At 56.4% G+C, this 22,885-nt stretch overlaps 2 protein-coding genes and 2 long non-coding RNA genes across 24 annotated transcripts in view; 1 reads left to right on the top strand and 3 right to left on the bottom strand.

Annotated features, from left to right (window-relative positions):
• MINDY4 (MINDY lysine 48 deubiquitinase 4) overlaps positions 1-5,257 on the bottom strand; it is a 127,841-nt gene extending 122,584 nt beyond the window's left edge. For 10 of the 21 annotated variants that reach the window (XR_016223014.1, XR_016223015.1, XR_016223016.1 and 7 more), the window contains exon 1: positions 5,039-5,252. Coding sequence is in view for 6 of the 21 variants with exons in the window: in XM_089316096.1 (XP_089172222.1) it covers positions 5,039-5,101 (63 nt within the window). In the remaining 15 variants the exon portion in view is untranslated. Of the gene's footprint in view, positions 1-5,038 lie in introns of all 21 variants that reach the window. The other 11 variants (XR_016223025.1, XR_016223026.1, XR_016223024.1 and 8 more) reach the window with 8 other exon arrangements.
• Positions 2-6,582, top strand: LOC138845809 (uncharacterized). Its single transcript, XR_011382986.2, has 2 exons — positions 2-4,684; positions 6,242-6,582. It is a non-coding gene; the product is annotated as an uncharacterized LOC138845809 (long non-coding RNA).
• Positions 6,583-15,641: 9,059 nt separating this feature from the next.
• LOC138845807 (uncharacterized) lies at positions 15,642-16,698 on the bottom strand. Its single transcript, XR_011382978.1, has 2 exons — positions 16,002-16,698; positions 15,642-15,872 (listed from the first exon to the last, which is right to left on the bottom strand). It is a non-coding gene; the product is annotated as an uncharacterized LOC138845807 (long non-coding RNA).
• A 263-nt stretch (positions 16,699-16,961) lies between these two features.
• On the bottom strand, positions 16,962-22,579 carry INMT (indolethylamine N-methyltransferase). Its single transcript, NM_001082043.1, is given in 3 exon segments — positions 16,962-18,505; positions 20,898-21,105; positions 22,411-22,579. Coding segments are annotated over 3 exon segments (792 nt in total). The 5' UTR covers positions 22,565-22,579; the 3' UTR covers positions 16,962-18,075.
• Between the last annotated feature and the right edge of the window lie 306 nt (positions 22,580-22,885).

Below are 22,885 nucleotides of genomic sequence, written 5' to 3'. Positions count from 1 at the left end.
GGGAGAACTCTGAGCCACTGCTTTCCACCTTAAATCCAAGCCTCCCCTTCTGTGACGCACAGCGAGAATGGCGGACACCTGGGGTTCATTAAAATCATCCCCACACTGCCTTCCTCACAAGGCTGCTTCGAGGACCAAAAATGACTGCAGAATTCGTTTTTGTGCAACCTTGAGAACCGACATCACCTTCACAACTATTCTGATTCTAATGAAAGCCCTGTGAGTGAAGCTAAAGCAGCTGTTGGCATATTGTATAGACTGGAGTGAAATCCAGGAACCCACTCCCCCAGGTTAGCTCAGGAGCCCCAGATCTGGCCCTAGATTGAGGGCCACAGAATATGATGCTTTAAAAAGAAACAAAAGAAAAGACATAAACAAAAGGCCACTATCCATGCAATTCGTTGCTGAAACAGGAGATCCAGGAGACAGGGATGGTTCGTCCGGGGCAGCACGGCGGCATCAGGAGCTGGGGTCCTGAGCACCCGAGCCGGAGCCTGTGACTCGGCACCCAGGCCTGTGGGAGGCACCTGGTCAACCCTTGCTGAGTCGCCAGCGAGGCTGCTTTCCATCATCGCACCTTTGATTCCCAGAAGACCAAGATCTCTGCCATGGGAATCCAGCGAGGCCCCGCTCCCTACTCCCCCAGGAACCTGGCTTCTTCGCTGGAAAATAACCCCAGTAGCTGTGGCCCAGCGCCTCCAGGCCATCGTGACCACGGGATGGCCTGAGGATGAGAGCTCAGCCTGCAGGAAGGGCTTCCCTTGCTCCTGCAGGGGACCATACCCCAGTGCCAGGCAGGCCTCGCCCTGCACCAAGTTTGATGGAGGCACTAACTGCTGGGAGAACAAGAAAACCTGCTACCTGCCTTGAAGAGAGGTCAAGTTTGGGAATCAACAGCTACGAACATAGCCTTGAAGCAGACAGAGTATGAAGAGGGCCTTAGGTCAGGGAACAGAGAGAAACAGGTCTGTGTGTTGGAGGAGGCCGGATCAGGTACAGAAGTTAAAGTCAGTCGAGCCGGCACCACGGCTCAATAGGCTAATCCTCCACCTAGCGGCGCCAGTACACCGGGTTCTAGTCCTGGTCGGGGCAACGGATTCTGTCCTGGTTGCCCCTCTTCCAGGCCAGCTCTCTGCTGTGGCCAGGGAATGCAGTGGAGGATGGCCCAAGTACTTGGGCCCTGCACCCCATGGGAGACCAGGAGAAGCATCTGGCTCCTGCCTTCAGATCAGTGCGGTGCGGCGGCCATTGGAGGGTGAACCAACGGCAAAGGAAGACCTTTCTCTCTGTCTCTGTCTCTCACTGTCCACTCTGCCTGTCAAAATAAATAAATAAATTAATTAATTAATTAATAAAATAAATAAAGTCAGTTGGAAGAAAGGAAGCTCAAAAGTAGCCAGCAGCATTTCCTCTGGGCCTGACCACAGCTGGCCCACCAATCAAAGTGGCGTGGACTATTCTCTGTGTCTGTCAGTTCTAACCATATGGGTAGGGGACAAGGATGCCTCGGAAGTCAACCAGTCCGCAATCCCACCCAGCCTACATCATCTTGGTTCACTCAGCAAACGTGTGCCATGGACCTGCTGACAGGGAGAGAGACGCCCCCTCCCCAGCTGGACTCGACTCAGGCTCTCGCCTCCAAGCATGAAGGACTTCAAGGCAGAGACATAAAGAGGAGCAGGAACACAGGTTGTATTTGAAGACAAAGACAAGGACTCCCACTCAGAGGGCAGTGCAGGCAATCGCAGGGCACACGAGCACTCCAAGTTACAAGATTTGGGGTCATCTTCTACAGAATAGCAGTGGTGCCCAGGGTAGGGCCTAAGTCAAACGCAAAGGAGATGGAGTTCATCTCTCGGACTCTTGAGGCATCTGGGGCACATGTGGCTGCAGAGCACGCTGGAATCCAGGCTCAGGGGCATCTGGGGACTGAGAGTGAGGAGCCTGAGGCCATGCGGGATCCCAGAAGGTGCACCATCGGAAATATGTTAAGTTGGGAGGCTTAGTAGAGACCCAAGTGGACAGGCACAACAGGCAGCTGGCCAGGGTTTCAAGAGCTCAGGGAGGGTCTCAGAGAGAGGCAGATTCTTGGAATTGTCAGCACACACGCGGCACTGGAACCCCCAGACTGGCTGAGATGCCTGAGAATGAATGGAGGGCCCACTGCAGCCTCCCGAGTCCCCAGCCCCTGTCCTGCAGGGACCTGGGCTTGGCCTCCCTCCGCCGTCCTTTGCTGTGGCTGGGGCAGAGTTCCCAGCATCCACTCGCCCTCCTTGCCAGCGCATCCCCATCCGTGGTGTCGTGTAGTCTGTTCAGCTTGCCTGGCCTCCAGGTGCCGTTGTTCTCGCCGAGCCTGCGCAGCCCCTCGCCCTTGGTACCCTCCCCACGTCCTAGCCACCCGTTGCTGTGATTGCCGTCTCTGTAGAACTGCCCTGCCTGCCTTTGTCACGCTCTGCAGACTGGTAACGTTCTACTCGGCCGACCCCGGGCCTGCACCCGCAGAGCTGGGTGGGAGTGGGGAGCCACACCACCGCATGGATGACCCCTGGGCAGCCCCTCCGGGATGCCCACCCATTCCCTCTCAAATGCTGGTTGACGGTTTCCTGTCTTCTGTCTCGTCACACCTCAAAGCTCCTTGTCAGGTCCCTGAGAGCCCTGTGGTCTCAGGACGAGGGGAGGCCAGGGGAGTACACTGCGGGGGAGGGACACGGCCTGGCCTCCTGGGCTCAGCAGGCTGGCGAGAGAGAGAGCACTATAAGTACACCTGTCTTTCAGGACTGCTGCCAGGATGTAAGGAGACGACAGCACCTAGAAGGCAGCTGGCACCGCCGTGGGTTATGACTCTGGGTTATGCCCGCTGGCAGCAGAAGGTGATGAGCAAAGCAGTAGCCCTGGGCTGCAGCCACGGCTGTCTGTGGCTTCCTGAGTGACAGGGCACGGCTCCTCTTGACTCGCCAGGCCCCGGTGTGACCAGACAAAACACGGACGGGCGAGGAGGCCGGGGGAACTAGAGGACCGCCGAGGTGTCGCCCAGCTCAGGGGTCAGCTCTGTGACCCTGCTAGGGGGGTAACACGGGCACACATGCGCAGCCAGTGTAACATAAGCACCGATGAATGAACAAACTACAGATGACTCAGCCCCGCAACGGAGTCGCCTGGAGTCTCAGCAAGAAATGGGACCTGGGGCAGACTGGACAGAGCAGGGCAAGGAGCGGGCACCTTGGGGCGCCCATGATTTCACCTGTACTTATGACAGAGAGCGCATGAGGAAACCCTAGAGAGACTCGCCCGGTGGCCCAGACACACGAGAAATGATGACGGGGGTTGGCTCCCCAGGGCATGCCATGGTTACCCCACACACAACGAGGACTCGGAGGGAAAGCCGATGACGCACCAAAAGAAAGCCAAATGCAGGGAAAAGCTTTCAAACAAATCATTAAAAGCACACGAAGGGGCTGGCACTGTGGCATAGCAGGTAAAGCTGCTGCCTGCAGTGCCAGCATCCCATGTGGGCACTGGTTCGAGTCCCGGCTGCTCCACTCCTGATCTAGCTCTCTGCTAAGGCCTGGAGAAGATGGCCCAAGTCCTTGGGTCCCTGCACCCACGTGGGAGACCCAGAAGAACTGGCTCCTGCCTTCAGATCGGCACAGTTCCGGGCATTGCAGGTACCTGGGGAGCGAACCAGCAGATGGAAGACCTCTCTCTGCCTCTGCCTCTGTAACTCTGTCTCTCAAACAAATAAATAAATCTTAAAAAAAAAAAGACACATGAAGACCCTTTCAAAATATGTGCACAGCAGACACGTAGCAGGGTGGGGGTGAGGTACAGGGCCCAAGCCCACATGCACCTTGTATCTGTGCACCAGGCGCCCTGCTTCGGAACTGGCTACATAGTTCTAATAACCCCTGTTATACACGGGCGAATGGGGGGTCTCGTCTTTCCTGTTTTACAGAACACTGAGGCAGTTACAATACTCAGGCTCAAACACTTCAAAGCAGTGGCAAATACGTGAACTCCCTCCACCAGCCTTCAAAGTCCTGCTTTTTTCTCCGTTCAAAAACCCACTGCAGCCCAAGGCGACGTGGACTGGAAACCCAAAACCCACTGTGCCCAGGCCTCTGTCCAACGGTGTATAAGAAATGAACGGGGCCGGCGCCGCCGCTCACTAGGCTAATCCTCCGCCTAGCAGTGCCGGCACACCGGGTTCTAGTCCCGGTTGGGGCGCCGGATTCTGTCCCGGTTGCCCCTCTTCCAGGCCAGCTCTCTGCTGTGGCCAGGGAGTGCAGTGGAGGATGGCCCAGGTGCTTGGGCCCTGCACCCCATGGGAGACCAGGAAAAGCACCTGGCTCCTGGTTCCTGCCATCGCATCAGTGCGGTGCGCCGGCCGCAGCGCGCCGGCGGCGGCAGCTATTGGAGGGTGAACCAACGGCAAAGGAAGACCTTTCTCTCTGTCTCTCTCACTGTCCACTCTGCCTGTCAAAAAATAAAAAAAAAGAAAAAAGAAATGAACGGACCCCGCGCACACGCGCGTGTACACACACACACACACGCACATGTGCGCGCTCCCGTGCCCAGAACCCCCAGGGAACACCGTCGGCAACCACGTCCCCACGGCCACCGTCAGCGCAGGTGGGAGCCGAGGGCCCCACAGATGACGACCCCTGAACACTCGGCCCCCTCCCAGGTCAGGACAGTAAGGCCACAGGCGCGATCCCCCTGCTGAGTAGAAGGGCTGGCGGGTTGGATCGTGGAGAACTTCCCGGGCGGGACTCACGGCTTGGAGGCGATCGGGCCGGCCACGCCGCACCGGGGCCGACGCGCCCAGAGCGCCCACGCCAGGACTGGGGTAGGGGGTGGGGGTGCCGCCGAGGCGCGGGCGCCAGAAAGGGCTCCTGGGAAGTGTAGTTTCCTCCACGCCAGGGAGGGGGTGCTCTTGCAGGGCAAGGGTCTCTCTCAGAGGGAGATTTCCGGGGAGCCCCCGCGCTGCTCCCCAAAATGACGGCAAACGTGCCCGGCGCTGGAGGAGGACAGCCGTTACCTTTCTGCTGAGGAACTCCCTGACCAGGGAGGCGGCCACCTCCTCCACGAAGAGGTTGTCCATGCTGCCGCCTTGCCCACGAGACCCCCGCCGACCGGCCCCGGCCCACCCTCGGTCGGTTGGGCCCAGTATGGCCGTGTTGCCGTGGCAACCGTGGCCCCGGAGCGGGCGGGAGCTCCGCCCCTTCCCCGGGAGCCGGCGCGCCTGGGCGGGCGGCGGGGGAAGGGGTGGAGCGTGCTCCGCGCGGGCTCGGAGCCGACCGCGGCGCTGTGGCTGGGATGCTGCTCGAGTCCGGGAGCGCGTGTCCCTGGACGTAAAGTCCGGGGAGGATGGCTGTCCCCTCGTTCCCGGCCGCGCCGCAGCCCCGGGCTCCGGCCACCGAGCCGTGGCGGGCGAGGGCAACGCCTTAGTCCAGCCTTAGTCCTTGCGGCTCCCCGGCAACGTGGCCGCCGTCGGGCGCTGGGATTCTGGCGGGCAGAGTGCGGTCCCGGCGAGCCAGGGCCTTCCCAGCGCGGTTCTCCCCAGACTGCCGGACAAGTCGCCGAGGACGGGCGGCTTGCACAAGGGCTTGCTCCTCCACGCCTTGGCCCCTGGCGTGTAGCTGGCCGGCTTCTCCCCGTGGTCACGGGGCCGTCATCTGTGTATGTGTCCCAGCCCCCTCTTCTCAGGACACCAGTCACACAGGACCAGTGACCCCTGAGAACACGAGTCACACAGGCCAGGCCCCCCCGTGACCCCTGAAGGGCTGCGTCCCTCTCTAGGCACACGCTGAGGTTCCAAGCGTAGAACTTCAGCAAAGACTTTGGGGAGACGTTCAGCCCATTACACCTGTGTTACTATGCCTACACTATTTTCTTTAAGCCAGCATGCATCCTTTTAAGTTCATTGCAAGGGGCAGGCAGTTACCACGCTGCTTGAGAAGCCAGCCCACATCAGAGGGCCTGGTGTGAGCCCCCGCTCCTCTGCTCTGCTTCTGACTTCTACTAATGTGCACCCCAGAAAGCAGCAGGTGATGGCTTCAGGTCTTGGGCCCCTGCCATCCATGTGGGAGACCTGGACTGAGGTCTAGGCCCAGCCGTGGATACAGCAGGCGTTTGGGAAGTGAACCAGCAGATAGAAGATAGATTGTGCTCTCTCTCGCTTGCTCTCTCTCTCAAGTACAATGAAAATAAATAAATAAATGTTTCTTTTTATTTTTAAAAGAAAGTATTCCAGGGCCAGCACTGTGGTGAAGTGGGTATAACTGCCGCCTATAGTGCTGGCATCCCATATGGGAGCCGGTTCAAGTCCCAGCTGCTCCACTTCTGATCCAGCTCTCTGCTATGGTCTGAGAAAGCAGTGGAAGATGGCCCAAGTCCTTGGGTCCCTGCATCTGCGTGGGAAACCAGGAGGAAGCTCCTGGCTCCTGGCTTCGGATCGGTGCAGCTCCGGCCGCTGTGGCCATCTGGGGAGTGAACCATTGGATGGAAGACCTCTCTCTGCCTCTGCCCTCTCTGTGTAACTCTGCCTTTCAAAGAAATAAAATAAATCTTGAAAGAAAGAAAGAGAGATGGAGAGAGGGAGGGAGGGAGGGAGGGAGGGAGGGAGGGAGGGAGGGAAGTATCCCCAAGCAGTAATGTCTAAACACAGAGCCAGAAAGGCATGGGTTCATCTTGGGTCACCCAGCAACCAACAGCAGCCTATGTTCCAGACCTGGGAAGCAATTGCAGCGCCCTCTGCAGACTCCCTGGGAAACTGCTTTAACGGGCTGATCTCAGCTGCAATCCCCAGGCACCTTCCCCCTCCAGCCCACCTGGGTGCTTGGAGAAGCCTCTTCCCGGCACTCGGTGCTGAGTGCATGGCATGGGGAGTGCAGAGACGCAGGGCGCAGCAGGATCCTTGGCTCCAGGGGCCCTTGTGTTCCAGGTACAGAGACCCGGGGAATGGATATGTAACAGCAAGCAGGAGACAGACTCAAGTGAGAGATGCCTGTCGCAGTTAGCCTGTGGAGCAGGTCGGAGGAGCGAGCCCTCTGCTGGGGCCAAAGAGAACAACTTCCTTCATGTTTAAAGATGGTTGAGCCCTTGGCTATACCAAGTGTCCAGGGACAAAGGCTTAAGCCCTGGGAAACACACGCATTCTCAGAGGGAGCCGCCCAGGGAAACGAGATGGGGAGATCGACCAAAAATAAGGGAAACACGTAGAAAATGCTCACGAGCACAGCAGACGGTGCTTCCAGAGGAGACTCATGAGTTCCAAGAGAAAAGCACACAAAGGCTGGGAGGGCTCTCCATGCGGAGTGAAGGCCATCGAGTAAGATCGCTCAGCACTCTCCCAGCCAAACTCTGCAGGCAGAGAGGATGTGAGCCGTGCGGATCTCAGAGAGGCAGTGCCCGGCCCCTGCGGCAGCACCGCGAGTGCAGGCGGGCACAGAGGCCCCAGCCAGCGCCCCATTGTGTGTCCGACAACAGGGAGAGCAGAGCAGGTGCGCCGGGGACTTAGCTGTTAGGGGAACTGGGAGCCTCTGGAGTTTGGGAGCGAGGAGAGGCCATGGGAGAGGCCATCTGACCGACGTTCGGACAGGGTCCCTCTGGGATTTCACCGAGAATGGGCGGTCCAGGAGCAAGTAAGGAAGCGGGGAGACAGCCTAGGAGACAGCAACCCCAGTGATTCAGGGGTGTGTGTGTGCTGTGTGTGTGTGGTGTGGAGGATACATGGTGTGTGTAGTGTCTGGTTATATGTGGTGTATGTGTAGTGTGGATCTGTGTGGTGTGTATGTGTGTGCTGTGTGTATGTGTGTGGTGTGAGTGTGTGTGTGGTGGGGGTGTGGGGGGTGTGTGGTGTGTAGTGTCTAGTGTGTGTGGTGTGTGCATGGTATATGTAGTGTGTGTATGCCTGTTGTGGGTCTGTGTGGTGTATATGTGTGGATGTGTATGGTATGTGGTGTGTCGTATGTATGTGTGATGTGTGTGTGATGTGTGTATATGTGTGGTGTGTGTCATATGTGTGGTATGTGGTATGTGGTGTGTATGTGATGTGTGTGCAATGTGTGTATATGTGTGGTATGTGTGATGTGTATGTATGTGTGGTGCGTGTGTGTGGTGTGTACGTGTGTATGTGGGGGGGTTGTGTGATGTGTGTGTGGTGAGATAGAGAGAGAGGGAGAGAGAGACCTCATGGGAACTGAATGGTTAAGCAGAAGTGCTTTCTTTTTCCAAAAGCAGAGTGGGCTCCTGGGGCCACGATGACCTTGGGATAACCTTAAGATGTGACATGAAAGGGCCAATCTGGTGGATCTGGGAAGGCCAAAGGCTGTTCTGCCAGAAATCCGGGAGACCAGATTGCATCAGACATCTCATTCTTTCCACAAAGTCCCGCTAGGCACCCTGATTCCCCTGTGTCATGTTCCTGGGAGCTGGAACCTTCCCCCACAGTGCTGAACGGGTGCCCACTCTCCCACCTGAACAGGAACGAAGTCTTGTAAACCACTCCTTCTAGGAAACATCCTGGGGGTGGCATTTGGTGCAGCGGTGCAGAGGCCCCTGGCGAAGCTGCATCTACACTGCAGGACCTGGATCTCCACTCCCGAGGCAGCTTCCTGTTGCTACATACCCTGGGAGATGGCAGGTGATGGCTCAGGTGCTGGGGTCCCTGCCACACACGCGGGACTCCTGAACTGAGTTCCTGACTCCTGGCTTCAACATGGCCCAGCTCTACTCCAGCCGTCGCAGACATGGAGACAGAGAGCCAGCAGATGGAAAAAATCTCTTTCTCGCTCTTGTCCCTCTTGTTCTGCTTTCCAAATAAACAAAACTTTTAAAAGACCTTCCTAATTTTTTTAATTAAAAAAAAAACTGGAGAAACAAACATCAAAATAAAGACTTGACTGTTACACATATCTATAATCATTTAAAAAGATGTTTTCCCAAGTTCCATAAAACAAGGCTAAGACCAGCTAAATAAACAAGAACTTCAGAGCATGCTTGCCCGGTAGCCAGAAATATGGTTTCTCCACATCCTGCATGGACTTAGAGCAGGATTTAGCCAAGAGCATTAGCCTCATTGTTAGCAGTCCCTGTCATTCGCCTGCTCGGAAACCTCATGGATCACACACTGACTCTTACCAATGGTGTTGTGAGTGGAAAAGATTACACACAGTGTGCTTTCTATGTATACAGTTAAAACAACCTACACCATGGGCCGGCGCTGTGGCTCACTAGGCTAATCCTCCGCCTGCGGCGCCGGCACCCCGGGGTTCTAGTCCCGGTTAGGGCGCCAGATTCTGTCCCGGTTGCTCCTCTTCCAGTCCAGCTCTCTGCTGTGGCCCGAGAAGGCAGTGAAGGATGGCCCAAGTGCTTGGGCCCTGCAACCGCATGGGAGACCAAGAGGAAGAAGCACCTGGCTCCTGGCTTCAGAGTGGCGCAGCACACCGGCTGTAGCAGCCATTTGAGGGGTGAACCAACAGAAAAAAGACCTTTCTCTCTGTCTCTCTCACTGTCTAACTCTGCCTGTCAAAAAAAAAAAAAAAACTTACACCAAAAATATCAGGGGCAGATAAAGCCACTGCCTGCAGTGCCAGTATCCCAAAGGTGCCAGTTCATGTCCCTGCAGCTCCACTTCCCATCCAGCTCCCTGCTGATGGCCTGGGAAGGGTAACAGAGGGTGGTCCAAGTTCTTGGGCCCCTGCCACCCACGTGGGAGACCTGGAAAAAGCTCCTGGCTCCTGGATCCTGGCTTTGGCCTGGCTCAGTCCCGGCCATTGCAGCCATCTGGGGAGTGAACCAGCAGGTGGAAGACCTCACTATGTCTACCTTTCTCTCTGTAACTCTGACTTTCAGATAAATAAATAAATCTTTTTTTAAAAAAGCACAAAAATATCATCACTTGTAGGAAAGTATAGGTTTGATAAAATTTTATAAAAATAAAAGCAGGGGTCAGCATTGTGGCACAGTAATGAAGCCACTACTTGTGACTCCAGCATCCCACATCAGAGCCCCAGTCTGAGTCCCAGCTGCTCTGCTTCCGATTCAGCTTCATACCAAATGCAGCTGGGAGGCAGCAGAGGATCGCTCAAGGGCTTGGGTCCTTGCCACCCACGTGGGAGAGCCGGATGGAGTGCTCAGCTCCAGGCCTCAGCCTGGCACAGCCCTGACTGTTGTGGGCACTCGGGGAGCAAACCAGAGGCTGGAAGGGAAAACTCTCTCTGCCTCTCTGTCTCTCTCTCCCTCTCCCTCTCCCTCTCTTTGTGTCATTCTGCCTTTCAAATGAATAAGTCCTTTTAAAAAGCAAATAAAAGCAAAGAATGCAGTGACACAGGACAGCACTCACCTGGGACAAGAGAAGCGGGGAGGGGGGCAGGGTGGGGCAGAACCACATCTGAAGATACAAAATTGGCAGTGCCCGGCTGTCAGGGGGGGCATTTCTTTCCTGAGCGTTTGTCATATGGTGCCTGTTGCTCCCTTAGTTAGCAGAAAATGGACTTGAGGGGATGAATAATGACAGACCGTCAGGAATCACGCGGTATTAGTAGTGTGTTCTGTGCCCCTCAGGTACCAGAGCGGGGAGGGAGGAAAAGGAGGGGAATTCTATAGAGCTTACCTTGGAGGGACAGTGGAGGCGGCCTTCCCATGACACAGCTTTCACTGGGAAGGAGTGTGTGTGTGTGTGTGTGCGCGCATGAGAGAGAGAGAGAGAGAGAGAAAGAGAGAGATCCTACACTGCCCTGGGCAGCTCTGGCTCTACATGGCTATGAGGCAAGAGACTGTGTGCCTCTCTGAGTTCTAACCTCAGGAACTGATGGGGCCCTGGATTCGGCCCGGTGTCCCATTTGGTAGTAGCAGCAGAGCACAGCAAGTGTGTGATGGGACTTGGAACAGGGAGGTGACCCCAGCCCCGGAGGAGTGCAGGTGTTCAGTGAAAGTGTGAGGGTCATTGCCCTCCCACTGAGGGTGCCCGAGGACAGGGCAGGGCTGGGCACTTAGCTGGGGCAGGGGGCCTCCAGACCGAAGTTACACATAGGTCCCTGTACCCCCGTGTCTGCCCAGGGACCAGCTGTCTGGGATCAGGAGGTGGGAACATACAACCGTCCAGGGGCAGCCTGTGTGACCAGCTGTGTTGGAAGCAGTTACAAAAGCCCTTCTAACGATGTGGGCCTCAGACGTGCCCAGCTGTCTGGCTGTCACCTTCAGAAGTTAGGACACAGGGGCCCAGGCCGGTGACCTTGGCAACATGAAGGAACAGCTCATCCACACACTCCCCCGTGTGGCTCCGCCTCATCAGCCACCTCCCACTCTCTGCTCCCAAGCTGCATCCACATGGCCACCAACGCGAGACTGGAGATGGAGGAAGGACCCAGGCCCTTCCAGGTTCCAGCAGTGGGATCAGATGGGACGACCACAGTGCTGGAGAGACTCCCAGTGGGTCGGGAGCCCACTGGGTCTGTGCAGAGGGGCCATCTGGGCACAGGTAACGGGAAGCAAAGGCCACCTGTGTCTACTTTAACCAGGAAGTATGCATCGCTCTCCATCCCTCTGACGATGAATTCCAGGTCCACGTGGTTGGGCCACTATATGTAGCTATGTGGCCGAACACCAGTCTAGATGCTGCTGTGGATGCATCTAGACTGGTTCAAGTCCCAGCTGCTCTATTTCCAACCCTGCTCTCTGTTATGGCCTGGGAAAGCTTGGGCCCCTGCATCGTGTGGGAGACCCGGAAGAAGCTCCTGGCTCCAGGCTTCGGATCAGCTCAGCTCCAGCCATTGTGGCCATTTGGAGAGGGAACCAGCAGATGGAAGACCTCTCTCTCTCTCTCTCTCTCTCTTTCTATATCTCTGCCTCTCTGTAACTCTGCCTTTCAAATAAATAAAGAAAGAAACCTTCAAAAAAATAGTACACTTGGAATAAAGCAATAGAGGGGGCTCCATCTGATCCGTGGAAAGACTTCAGAGAAAAAGACTGAGGTCCCTCATGGATGAGAGCATTCTACTTCCAGACTGCTTTTGGACTTGAGCTGCAACATCAGCTCTCCCCCAAGTCTCCAGCTGCTGGCCTGCAGGCTGTAGACTTGCAGCCCCAGAGTCATGAGAGCCAATTCCTTAAAATAAACCAAAGAGAGGAGGCAGGTGGTTGACCAGAGAAATACAACTGATAGATTCTTCCTCTCTCTCTCTCTCTCTCTCTCTCTCTCTCTCTCCCCCTCCCCCCCCCCCACTTCCTCTCTCTCTCCCCCTCTTTCTCTGGAGAATGCTGAATACTAAGACAATATACCCAACCCCTCCAGCTATACCCTGTCATCCTGGAATAGCCCTGGGAATTTCCCGAGCAAAGCTCCTTAGAGGCATCTCCCTGGGGCTCCCAGCTGCCAAGGAGGCTGGGAGGTGTAGGTTCAGGGCTGAAACACTCTCACTGTGAAGGACACCATGGCTGTCATGGGCACAGGGGGCAACCAGCAATCTCTGCAAGCCCCACTTCTCAGGCCCTGGGCCTAGTGGGCGAGATGCTGGCCAAGACGCCCATGCCTGGGTTTGACCCTGGCTCTGGCTCCTGATGCCAGTTTCCCCCCAATTTTTCCCCTCTGGGAGGTGAGGAGCTGGGTTTCCCCCAACCCCCATGGGAGACCTGGGTCACATTCCCAGCTCCCACCTTCAGCTTAGCCTGGCCCTGGCCACTGTGGATGTTTGGGGAGTGAACCAGTGAATAGAAACTCCTTCTCCCTCTCTGCCCCTTAGTTAATTAACAAAAATTGTGGATTAAAAAGATGACTTAAGTCTACACCCTGGTTCTTTCTATTAGGGGCTCAGATCCTGCCACCACAGACACTCACTGCACATACACCCTGCCTGCATCCCAGCAGACCCCCACCCTGCCGAGCCAGGCCTATCTCACCCCACTCGGGTTTCCTGCGCCCAGACCTCCGCACGACCCCTCTGCTGCCTCAGCTGATTTGAGCTGAAATGAGATGAGCGGCCAATGTGCATTTCCTTTCCAGATAGATAAGAGGATTAAGCTGCCTCTGGTAAACAGCCATGTCCCCTGACCTTGGACTTCCTCGAAGGGTTGCAGAAGGAACGAAGTAGGAGTTTCTGAGATGTGCCTGGTGTAGCAAGATCTGCAGCTGCTCCCAGAGACTGGCGAGAGGAACTGGCCAAGGGCGCTTCCAGGCAGGGGTGTGGCCATGGCCAGGTGTGGTCACTGTGCTTCCACCTCCTCCTCCTCACTCCCCTCTAAGGATGTGGTGGGGGCACCGCTGTGGCCTGGGGCAGAGATCGGGAACGACCCCCTGAGATCCTGTACAACCTTCATGAGGTGGCTCTGCATGTCCAGCTTGGCCTAGCAGCGACTTGATGCTCAGGACGAGCCCGAGGAGGAGGGGTGGGGCTGTGGGGGTCCCACACAGGCCATGAGGTCTCTCAGAGTCTGTGCCCACCAGCCCACATCTCCTGCTTCCTTTCTCACATCACGTGTGCCCCGGGGGACCATGACTGTAAGGTGGGGAGGGGTCTTTGTGTAGTCACAGCACACAGGAATGGTTAGCCCACCCTTCTCCCATCATACACACTCACTCCTAAAACTCAGCCTGGAGGCTTCCTCCAAGAAGTCTTCCTGGACTTGTGCAGACCCAGTTAAAGATTCTCCTGACACTCTGTGAGACAACAATGGGGGGACAGGGTAAGCCCCCCGGCTCTGGTGCGACACGGTATGGGTTCCCAAGCCTGGTGAAGCTGCTTAGTAGCAGTGTGGCTCTGGACAAGTGTGTGCCTCGACTTCCTCCCCTGTAAGATAGGGACTACAAATGACACTGAACACCCGAGGCTGCTGTGAGAAGTCAGTGGGCTTTCAGGTTTTCAGCCTGGCTGACTTTATAACAATATCATTACTTAACAACATTCAAAAGATGGAAATGAGCTGCGTGCCCATCAGTGGATGAAGGGATCAACCAAATGTGGTCTACACTTAGGACAGGATAGTAGTCAGTCTTCAAAAAGAGGAAATTCTTTTTTTTTTTAAATGTATTTATTTATTTGAAAGTGAGATTTATAGAAAGAGAAGGAGACACAGAGAGATTCTCCCATCTGATGGTTCACTCCCCAAATGCCATAGCTTCAAGGGCAGGGATTGGGACAGGCCGAAGCCAGGAGCCAGGAGCTTCATCCGGGTCTTCCACATGGGTACAGTGACCCAAGCACTTGGGCCATCCTCTGCTGCTTTCTAGGACTGTTAACAGGAAGCTGAAGAGGAAGTGGAGCAGCCGGGACTTGAACTGGCGCCCATGTGGAATGCCAGCACTACATGTGGTGGCTTAACCCACTGCAGCACAGCGCCAGCCCCCCCCCAAAAAAAAAAGGAAATTCTGACACCTGCTACAGTGTGGGTGAACCCTGAGGACTGCATGCTGGGTGACACAAGCCGGTCACCAAAGGACATACACTGTGTGATTCTGTTCATAGAGGGCAGCTGGATTTGCATCAGAGTTGTGGAGGCAGAAAGTAGAAGGGTGCTGCCAGAGCCTGGAGGAGGAGGAGGAGGAGAAGGAGGAGGAGGGAGGAGGAGGAGGAGGAGGAGAAAGAGGAAGAGGAGGAGGGACTCAGAGCTTCCACTCTGCGTAGGACGGATCTGCGGATGGATGGTGCCTACAGGGGCATAGTAGTGTGAGAGTGTCGAAGGCCCCTGGAGTGCTTATTAAGACGGCAAATATGGGCATGGATTGGGTTTTGTTACTTTAACTAAAATGCCTGAGAGAAATCACTTAGGAAGGAATGAGGTTTATTTCAGCCTGTAGTTTGGCAGGTACGCAGTCCAAGAGAGGGTGGTCCCAAGGGTTCAGACATCTGGGGAGGCTGGAGGAGGACGGAGGGAAGATCAGATGGCGAGCCAGAGTGGAGAGAGATCAGGAACACACGCTTCCTTCACACCCCTGCGTCTTTGTACAGCCACAGATTCCATCAGAGGGACTCCACCCAACAGCCCATCATGCTCCAAAGCCCCGCCTTCGAGCATCAGGATCCAGTGGGGTTCCTGTCTCAAGCTGTGAGCCTAAAACTCTGGGGATCAAGGATCACATGAGCCTTTGGGGGTGATCAGGGAACCCAGATTATGTCCCACACCACATTCCATATTTCACTACAGTTTAGCCATCAAGAGGCAGGCACGTGGTAGGCGCTGTGAGGGTGCCGGCTACTAGCTTCAGCACGTGGCCTGTGTGTGTGTTAGCTGTCTCCCTCCTCCAGGCCCCACAGGGGGAGCTCGGCCCTGGCAAAATGAGTGCCCTGAAAAGAGTGGGGGGGGGGGACCTGCAGGACTCATGCAGCTGGGGAGAGAAGCAGGGTAGAGGACGGATGAGGCATGGAAGATAGCGAAGGCAACTGCCCCCAAGGAGAGGTGGCAGGGAGTGTGAGTCTCCCAGGATGCACCTGGTGAGAAGGCACAGCACAAGGCTGAGCAAGGCCACTGGAAGGGCCGAAGAGAGCGGGGCAGCCATCCCTCCTTGGAGCTGGGGCACGAGGACCAGCAACCATCACACCGGATACCCTGTCTCCCAGTCTGCCATGTGTCCATGAAGCAGCTGTCATACTGGGAACAAAGCAAACCGGAATTGGGGGTGGGGCAATGGAGCCACTGACGTCTTATTTTTTTTTTAATATTTATTTATTTATTTGAAGGGCAGAGTTACAGAGAGCCAGAGAGAAAGAGAGAGTGTGTCTTCAATTCACTGGTTCACTCCCCCAAATGGCCACAACAGCTGGAACTGGGCTGATCTGAAGCCAGGAAACAGGAGCTTCCTTCAGGTCTCCCATGCGGGTGCAGGGGCCCAAGGCCTTGGGCCGTCTTCCACTGCTTTCCCAGGCCATAGCAGAGAGCTGGATTGGAAGTGGAGCAGCCGGGACTAGAACCAATGCCCCTATGGGATGCCGGCACTGCAGGCGGAGGCTTTGCCCACTACACCACAGCACCGGCCCTGCCACTGACTTCTGAGAGCAGATTCTCACCCAGCTCCCAGCAGATCCCACTGAGGAGAACGTGGAAGAGGCCTGTCGCAGAACAGTCTCCAGGTCCAGCTGAGTCGTAGGCCGTGCACAGGTGGGGCTGAGTGCTCTTTCTGGAGGCGAAGGTGCTGCCTCCCATCCTGGGGCGCTCAGGTTGGAGAGGGAGACACCTGTGGGATGGGCCCAGGGGAAGACACCTGTGGGATGGACCCAGGGGAAGACACCTGTGGGATGGGCCCAGGAGTCTCCTGGTTTCATGCCAAGCTCAAGGCTTTCCTGAAGCTGCCACAGAGCATGGAATGGAGGTGGCCCAGGGCTCCAGAGAAGCAGGCTCGGAGTGAAGGAACAAAGCCTGACACTGGCTGAGCTGCACCCAAAAGGAACGTGGCAGACGCCGACCGCTGGATAACCCATCTTCTCCAGCCTGCTTCTCCCCCATCTCTACTCTGCGGACAGAGTGCACCATACTTACTTCCTAGCCCACCTTGCAGCTGGTGGGGGTCAGAGGACACAGCCGACATCTTCCAGAAGGCTTCCAGAGGGCAGAGATCACTGCTGCAATCATTTTCTCCATTTCCCTGCCTTGAATGTAAGTGTGGTGCCTGGAGCTACCACAGCCACTTTGTGGTCATGAAGAAAACTAACTGAATCTCAGAGGTGCTAGCTTTGTCATCATGGAGTCACCACACCAACACCCAGCCCTGTTACGTGAGGAGTCACTGGTGAAGCCACCATGTGGATTTGTGTTGCTGCATTCCTGATAAAGCAGGACTCCTAACCCAGCCCCCTCGGTCAGTGAGAGTTCAGTGAATTACTGCACCAAAGTAGACGTAACCCACAAACCCAACCCCTCCCCCCCACCAAGAGGGCTCCTTCTGCAGCCACAGGGGGGTTTCCTTCTGCGAAGGTTGCTTCCCCACTGCCCCACCATCTTGCTGGCATAGTGCAAGGTCTGCCCACAGTTAGGGTGAAACCAAATGTTTTATTAAAGCATGTGAACAGTACAGGTGATCTTCATGTGAACAGACAGCAGGTGCACAGCACGGTCACCCCATCCAGCCTGGCCCATCCTCAGGGCAGCTGTGCCCAGCTCTGTGGGCGCCCCCCACAGCCAGGCGCAGGTCAGGGACTCGGGGGGCCCATGTCAGCCGTGGTCGGCCCAGAAGGCGGTCCTTGCAGACGGAGCCAGCCCCGAGTGTCCTTCCTCCACGTGTCCCTCTTGGGAACGTCTTTTCCTAACTCTCACAAAGGTATCTCGCCTATTGGGGACAGCCCTCCTGGACACGTGGAATTAAAAGATACGTTTATTTTGAAGCAAAAAAAAGTTAAATCCAGGCTTTGTTTTTTCACAATTCACATTTTTCATGAAATTTTTGAAGATTGCTTAAATGTATGGATTTCATATTTTTGCACCAAAATAAACATCTCATAATCCAGTTTGTCCATGAACTCTTTGAGGTGCCCTTATCCAGGACTCCCTGTCCAAACTGAATTTCAGACGAACAGCAAATCATGGCGTGGGATGAGTATGCCCCACACAATTTGGAGGCCACACTTACCCTAAAATATTGATTATATTGATCTAAAAATCAACTAATTGGGCATTTTTAGACATTTTAGATGGGCATTTAGTGTGCCAAAGCTGAATCCAGTCAGTTTATGAAGGGGAGCGTAACATTGCTCGGAATTGGATGAATCAGTTGGTAAACCACGGGCAACTTAAAGCCGGCCGTGGTCGACCTGCTACAGAAATGGGCAACGGGCACAAACCTGGGCTCATCTTTTTGTAGAGCTGGTCGTCTGGGGTTTCTAGAGGCTTCCGTGTCTTTGGCAGTGTGGGTAAAGACCCGGAGACCACACCACTGGATGAGCCCAAGGCACGCGGCCATCAGATAGCATCTAAGCGTAGCCATGTTAGCAAATGGAACATTCTACACTTGGGCTCTAAGAACAAGCTACGTTGGGAGCTCGGAAGCCCAGTGCAAGCCTCTGAGACTTCCGGAGGGTGGGATGTTATGGTGCAAGCAAGGGCTGCCTGAGGGTCTCGGGCCTCCCGGGCACACAGCCAGGCCGAGGCTCAGGACCCCGGCTTCTTGCGGGCCACAAGGAAGCACACCCCTCTGTTGGGGGCGGTGCTGGCCGAGTAGCTCTGGGGGCTGTACAGCAGCTGCTCAATGTCAAAGCCGGCATCCAGGACAGCCTGCTCCACCTCCTCCTTCTCCAGGGCCACACAGGAGAACTCCCGCTCACCCACCATGTAGGAGGACAGCTGCAGCGTCACAGTGGTCACCAGGTGGCCGCCCGGCTTCAGCAGCGAGGCCAGGTTGCGCAGCGCCGCCCGGTAGGCGTCCAGGCTGCAGCAGGCGCACTCCATGGCCAGTAGGGTGAGCACGCAGTCGGCGGGCGGCAGCACCACAGGGGTCAGCGGGTTGCTCAGGTTGGCATCACACTTGAGCACCCGCTTCACGGTGGCACGCAGCTTCTCCGCCTTCTCCTGCCACCGGCCACTGCGGAGAGAGCGTGCGGGTCATGCAAGGTGAAGAGAACTCCAGTCCATTGTGGCCAGCAGAATGGGGCCATCTCCACACCCCCAAAGGACTACTGGCCCAAGTCCCTGGACCAGATGGCAGGCTAATCCCCAATCTGAGCCTCAGTTTCCCCAGCAGGAGGAGAATAGGCCAAAACAAGTGCAGGGAGCTTCCCCTCTCTGAGTCCATGTGAACCCCCTTCCCTTGAACCCTGGGAGAGTCAGAGCCTGAGTGTGGACTGGGCAATCAACACTGTTGGATGGATGGATGGATGGATGTTGGATGAGTGGGTGGATGGATGGATGAGTGGATGGGTGGATGGATGGATGTTGGATGAGTGGGTGGATGGATGGATGGGTGGATGGGTGATGGATGGATGGAAGTGTGGGTGGGTGGATGAATGGATGGGTGGGTTGGATGGATGGATGGGTGGGTGGGTGGATGGGTGATGGAGAGATGGGTGGGTGGGTGGATGGATGGATGGATGGATGTTGGATGAGTGGGTGGATGGGTGGATGGATGGATGAGTGGATGGGTGACGGATGGATGGATGGAAGTGTGGGTGGGTGGGTGGATGGATGGATGGGTGATGGATGGATGGATGGGTGGGTGGGTGGATGGGTGATGGATAGATGTGTGGGTGGGTGGATGGATGGGTGGGTGGATGGATGGATGGATGGGTGATGGATGGATGGATGGGTGGGTGGGTGGATGGATGGATGGGTGGGTTGGATGGATGGGTGAGGATGGATGTTGGATGAGTGGGTGGATGGATGGATGGGTGGGTTGGATGGATGGGTGATGGATGGATGGATGGGTTGGTGGGTGGATGGATGGGTGGGTTGGATGGATGGGTGAGGATGGATGGATGGGTTGGTGGGTGGATGGATGGGTGGGTTGGATGGATGGGTGAGGATGGATGGAAGTGTGGGTGGGTGGATGGATGGATGGGTGGGTTGGATGGATGGGTGATGGATGGATGGGTGGGTGGATGAATGGATGGGTGGGTTGGATGGATGGATGGGGGGGTGGGTGGATGGGTGATGGAGAGATGGGTGGGTGGGTGGATGGATGGATGGATGTTGGATGAGTGGGTGGATGGGTGGATGGATGGATGAGTGGATGGGTGACGGATGGATGGATGGAAGTGTGGGTGGGTGGGTGGATGGATGGATGGGTGATGGATGGATGGATGGGTGGGTGGGTGGATGGGTGATGGATAGATGTGTGGGTGGGTGGATGGATGGGTGGGTGGATGGATGGATGGATGGATGGGTGATGGATGGATGGATGGGTGGGTGGGTGGATGGATGGGTGGGTTGGATGGATGGGTGAGGATGGATGGAAGTGTGGGTGGGTGGATGGATGGATGGGTGGGTTGGATGGATGGGTGATGGATGGATGGATGGGTTGGTGGGTGGATGGATGGGTGGGTTGGATGGATGGGTGAGGATGGATGGAAGTGTGGGTGGGTGGATGGATGGATGGGTGGGTGGGTGGATGGGTGATGGATAGATGGGTGGGTGGGTGGATGGATGGGTGGGTTGGATGGATGGGTGATGGATGGAAGTGTGGGTGGGTGGATGGGTGGGTTGGATGGATGGGTGATGGATGGATGGGTGATGGATGGATGGGTGGGTGGGTGGGTGGATGGATGGGTGGGTTGGATGGATGGATGGGTGAGGATGGATGGAAGTGTGGGTGGGTGGATGGATGGATGAATGGATGACATAGCTGTAGGCCACATGTGGATGTTGCTATAATGTTGAGTGGTGAAAAGCAAAGCCCAGAAGATAACCCAGAGCAAATTACTCTGATAGAACATCCTGAGAATAAAACTAAGGAACAGGCTGCTTAGGCATAGAGATGTGATGAGAATTATTTTTAAGATGCCAAGGAATAACAAATAGATAATTCACCTAAGTGATTGCCTCAGTGTGGGAAGGCAAGGGAGAGGGAGAAGCTTAGATAAGTCGGGCCTGGTGGTGGCTGTGTCACATGTAATGCAGCCCCAATAGGAGTGAGTGGTAGAGGAAGACGAGAAGATGGGAAAGTGGGTAGATGGATGGGTGGACGGATGGTTACACAGAGTACAGGAACGCATGTAGGTAGATGATTGGTGGAAGGCAGGCAGGCAGGCTCCCGGTATGTGGCCTTTACTAAGCTGTATCACATTTGAACACAGTCCCACGGCCCTAGGCTGCCGGGTCCATCTACCCTGACCCTACCCCTAGAGCATCTGGTCCCATCCGTGAGCTTCCAGCCATCCCTGCGATACAAGGGGCCACTGAGAGGCCAGAGAGTCCTCTGCAGAAGGGGGCTGATGTCCAGCCTGTAGGGACCCTGCCCCAGTACCCTAACCACTACCTACCTGTTCCCTTCTAGCTCACAGGCGAACTTCAGCGCCGGAGTCCAGTCATAGGCCCCAGGCTCCTTCTTCAGCCACTTGGCCAGCTCCTCCCGGTTGCGGTCAGTGAAGTCGGAGAGAGTGATGTCTTTGAAGGACTCGCAGGCAGCGAGGACTTGATAGATGGTGGGGCCCGAGCCGATGTCAATCAGTGTGTCCCCTTGGAGGCCGCCTGTGAGAGGAAAAGGGGTCTCAGCGATAGACGAGGAGACCTAAGACAGAAGATGAGGGGGACACACACCCTGGTCTTGCCGTCCGGGGAAGAGACTCGAGCATGGCACTTTGGCACTTATCATGGCTGGGCAGCCTCCTGTCGGCCAAGCCCCACGCCTAATGTCTCATACGCATTCATTTACACTTACACCTCAGAACCTCCCTGCAGATCAACCACTGTGGTTATTTCCATTTTACAGATTTGAAAACTGAGGCTGACAAAGGTTACAATGAGCCCAGCATCTTCTAGCCAGCACATGAGCATCTTGCTCCCCAGAGACCAGGAGCCCCAGGCCCTGCACTGGGGGACAACCAGGCTGGAGTGCTCCGAGCATCCATCCTGGGGAACAGTGGCCCCTCAAGATGCAGGCTAATGGGGGCTGAGGCATGTCCAGGCCTGAGCGGGCAGGCTCCTGGAAAGAGGACCAGGACCAGGAAGCGGAGACTGAGGGGGCGGCGAGTTGGGAAGACCCCAAGGGTGAGTTGAGGGTCACCTGGCAGCTGGAATGAGGTCCCTCTGCAGCCTGGGTTTGAGCTCCCTGCTGGAGGGTCTACATGCAACCAGGTTGTGCTCTGGTTCCTGCCTCCCCCACCTGGCTCCAGCAGGCTCTCAGCCCCTGCTTCCCCCGCCACCAGGAGACTCAGCCTCGCTGCTCCCCAGTCCAGCACCCAAAGGGAGGACGCAGCTGTGCACGCTGGGAGGGCAGGACCGAGTCGCTGGGCCCCCACGATGAGGGACAGGGGTTAGTGCAGGAGGCAGGTAGAGATGGGCCAGTCAAGGCCCCTGGGCCTGCAGGCCAGGCCAGCAGGCTTGCAGCAGGGCGGGGAGCCCACCCAGCATTGCCGACTCCCCAGCCGGGCTTCTCCAGGCCATGGGCAGAGCCAGGTGAAGGCTGTGCACTGCAAGGCTGGGGCTATCCGCACCCCACCACAATCCCACTGTTTGCTCTTGGCCTCCACAGAGCCTCGGGGGCCTGGCTGTGCAGGGACAATGCTGGACTTGAGTCTTCCCGGTCCCACCCTGAAGATCAGCGACCCATGGAGAGCAGCTTGGGGACCGCTAGGTGCTGTGCCCTGCCCACTGTGTGCCCTGATTTGCGGCAGGCAGACAACCAGCAACCCAGCACCCAGAGAGGGCAGTGGCCTGCAGCTCCCCCCACTCCACTGCACCCTGTAGCCCCTAGAGGGGCGGAGGTGCCCTGGGACACATTCTCGCCGCCCCCCACCCCCACCCCGGGCCCTGCAGAGAAGAGGGGAGGCTCACCAGGGCCGAAGGTCTTGTGCAAACACTCCAGGTTAAATTTGAGCATCTCGGCCTCAGGCGAGGGGCCGCTCTGGAAGCTGTAGTAGGTGTTCAGGTAGTCCCTGGGCAGGAAGTGCTTCTGGTACTCATCACCCCCCGTGAAGCCGCCCTCCATGGTGGTCCTGGGTACACCCTCGCCTGCCTCTCCCGCTCTTATGAGGGCTCCCAAGCTCCAGACTCCGCCCCCAGAGTCCCAGCCTCATCTCCTGGCTCCTCCTACATCCACTGGTCCTGGAGTTTTCCCTTTGCGGGGATGCACAAGGAGACCCAGGGACCCTCACTCAATTCCTCTGAACCCAGAGCCACGGCAGCCGGGGCTGCAGGCACCCTGGCTCTGCTTCCCTTAGGGACTGACCCACATCATCAGTGATGCAAGTGAATGTGGCCAGCCCTGAGTTCCACTCTCACTGCAGGGTGAGCTGGGGCAGGGGTCAGA

This window comes from Oryctolagus cuniculus, chromosome 16, assembly GCF_051225735.1.
Source record: "Oryctolagus cuniculus isolate XC-2025 breed Fujian yellow rabbit chromosome 16, ASM5122573v1, whole genome shotgun sequence".
In the NCBI taxonomy this organism is placed as follows: domain Eukaryota; kingdom Metazoa; phylum Chordata; class Mammalia; order Lagomorpha; family Leporidae; genus Oryctolagus; species Oryctolagus cuniculus.
The sequence above is the reverse complement of the archived record's forward strand: the minus strand, read 5'-3'. Positions and strand labels throughout refer to the sequence as shown.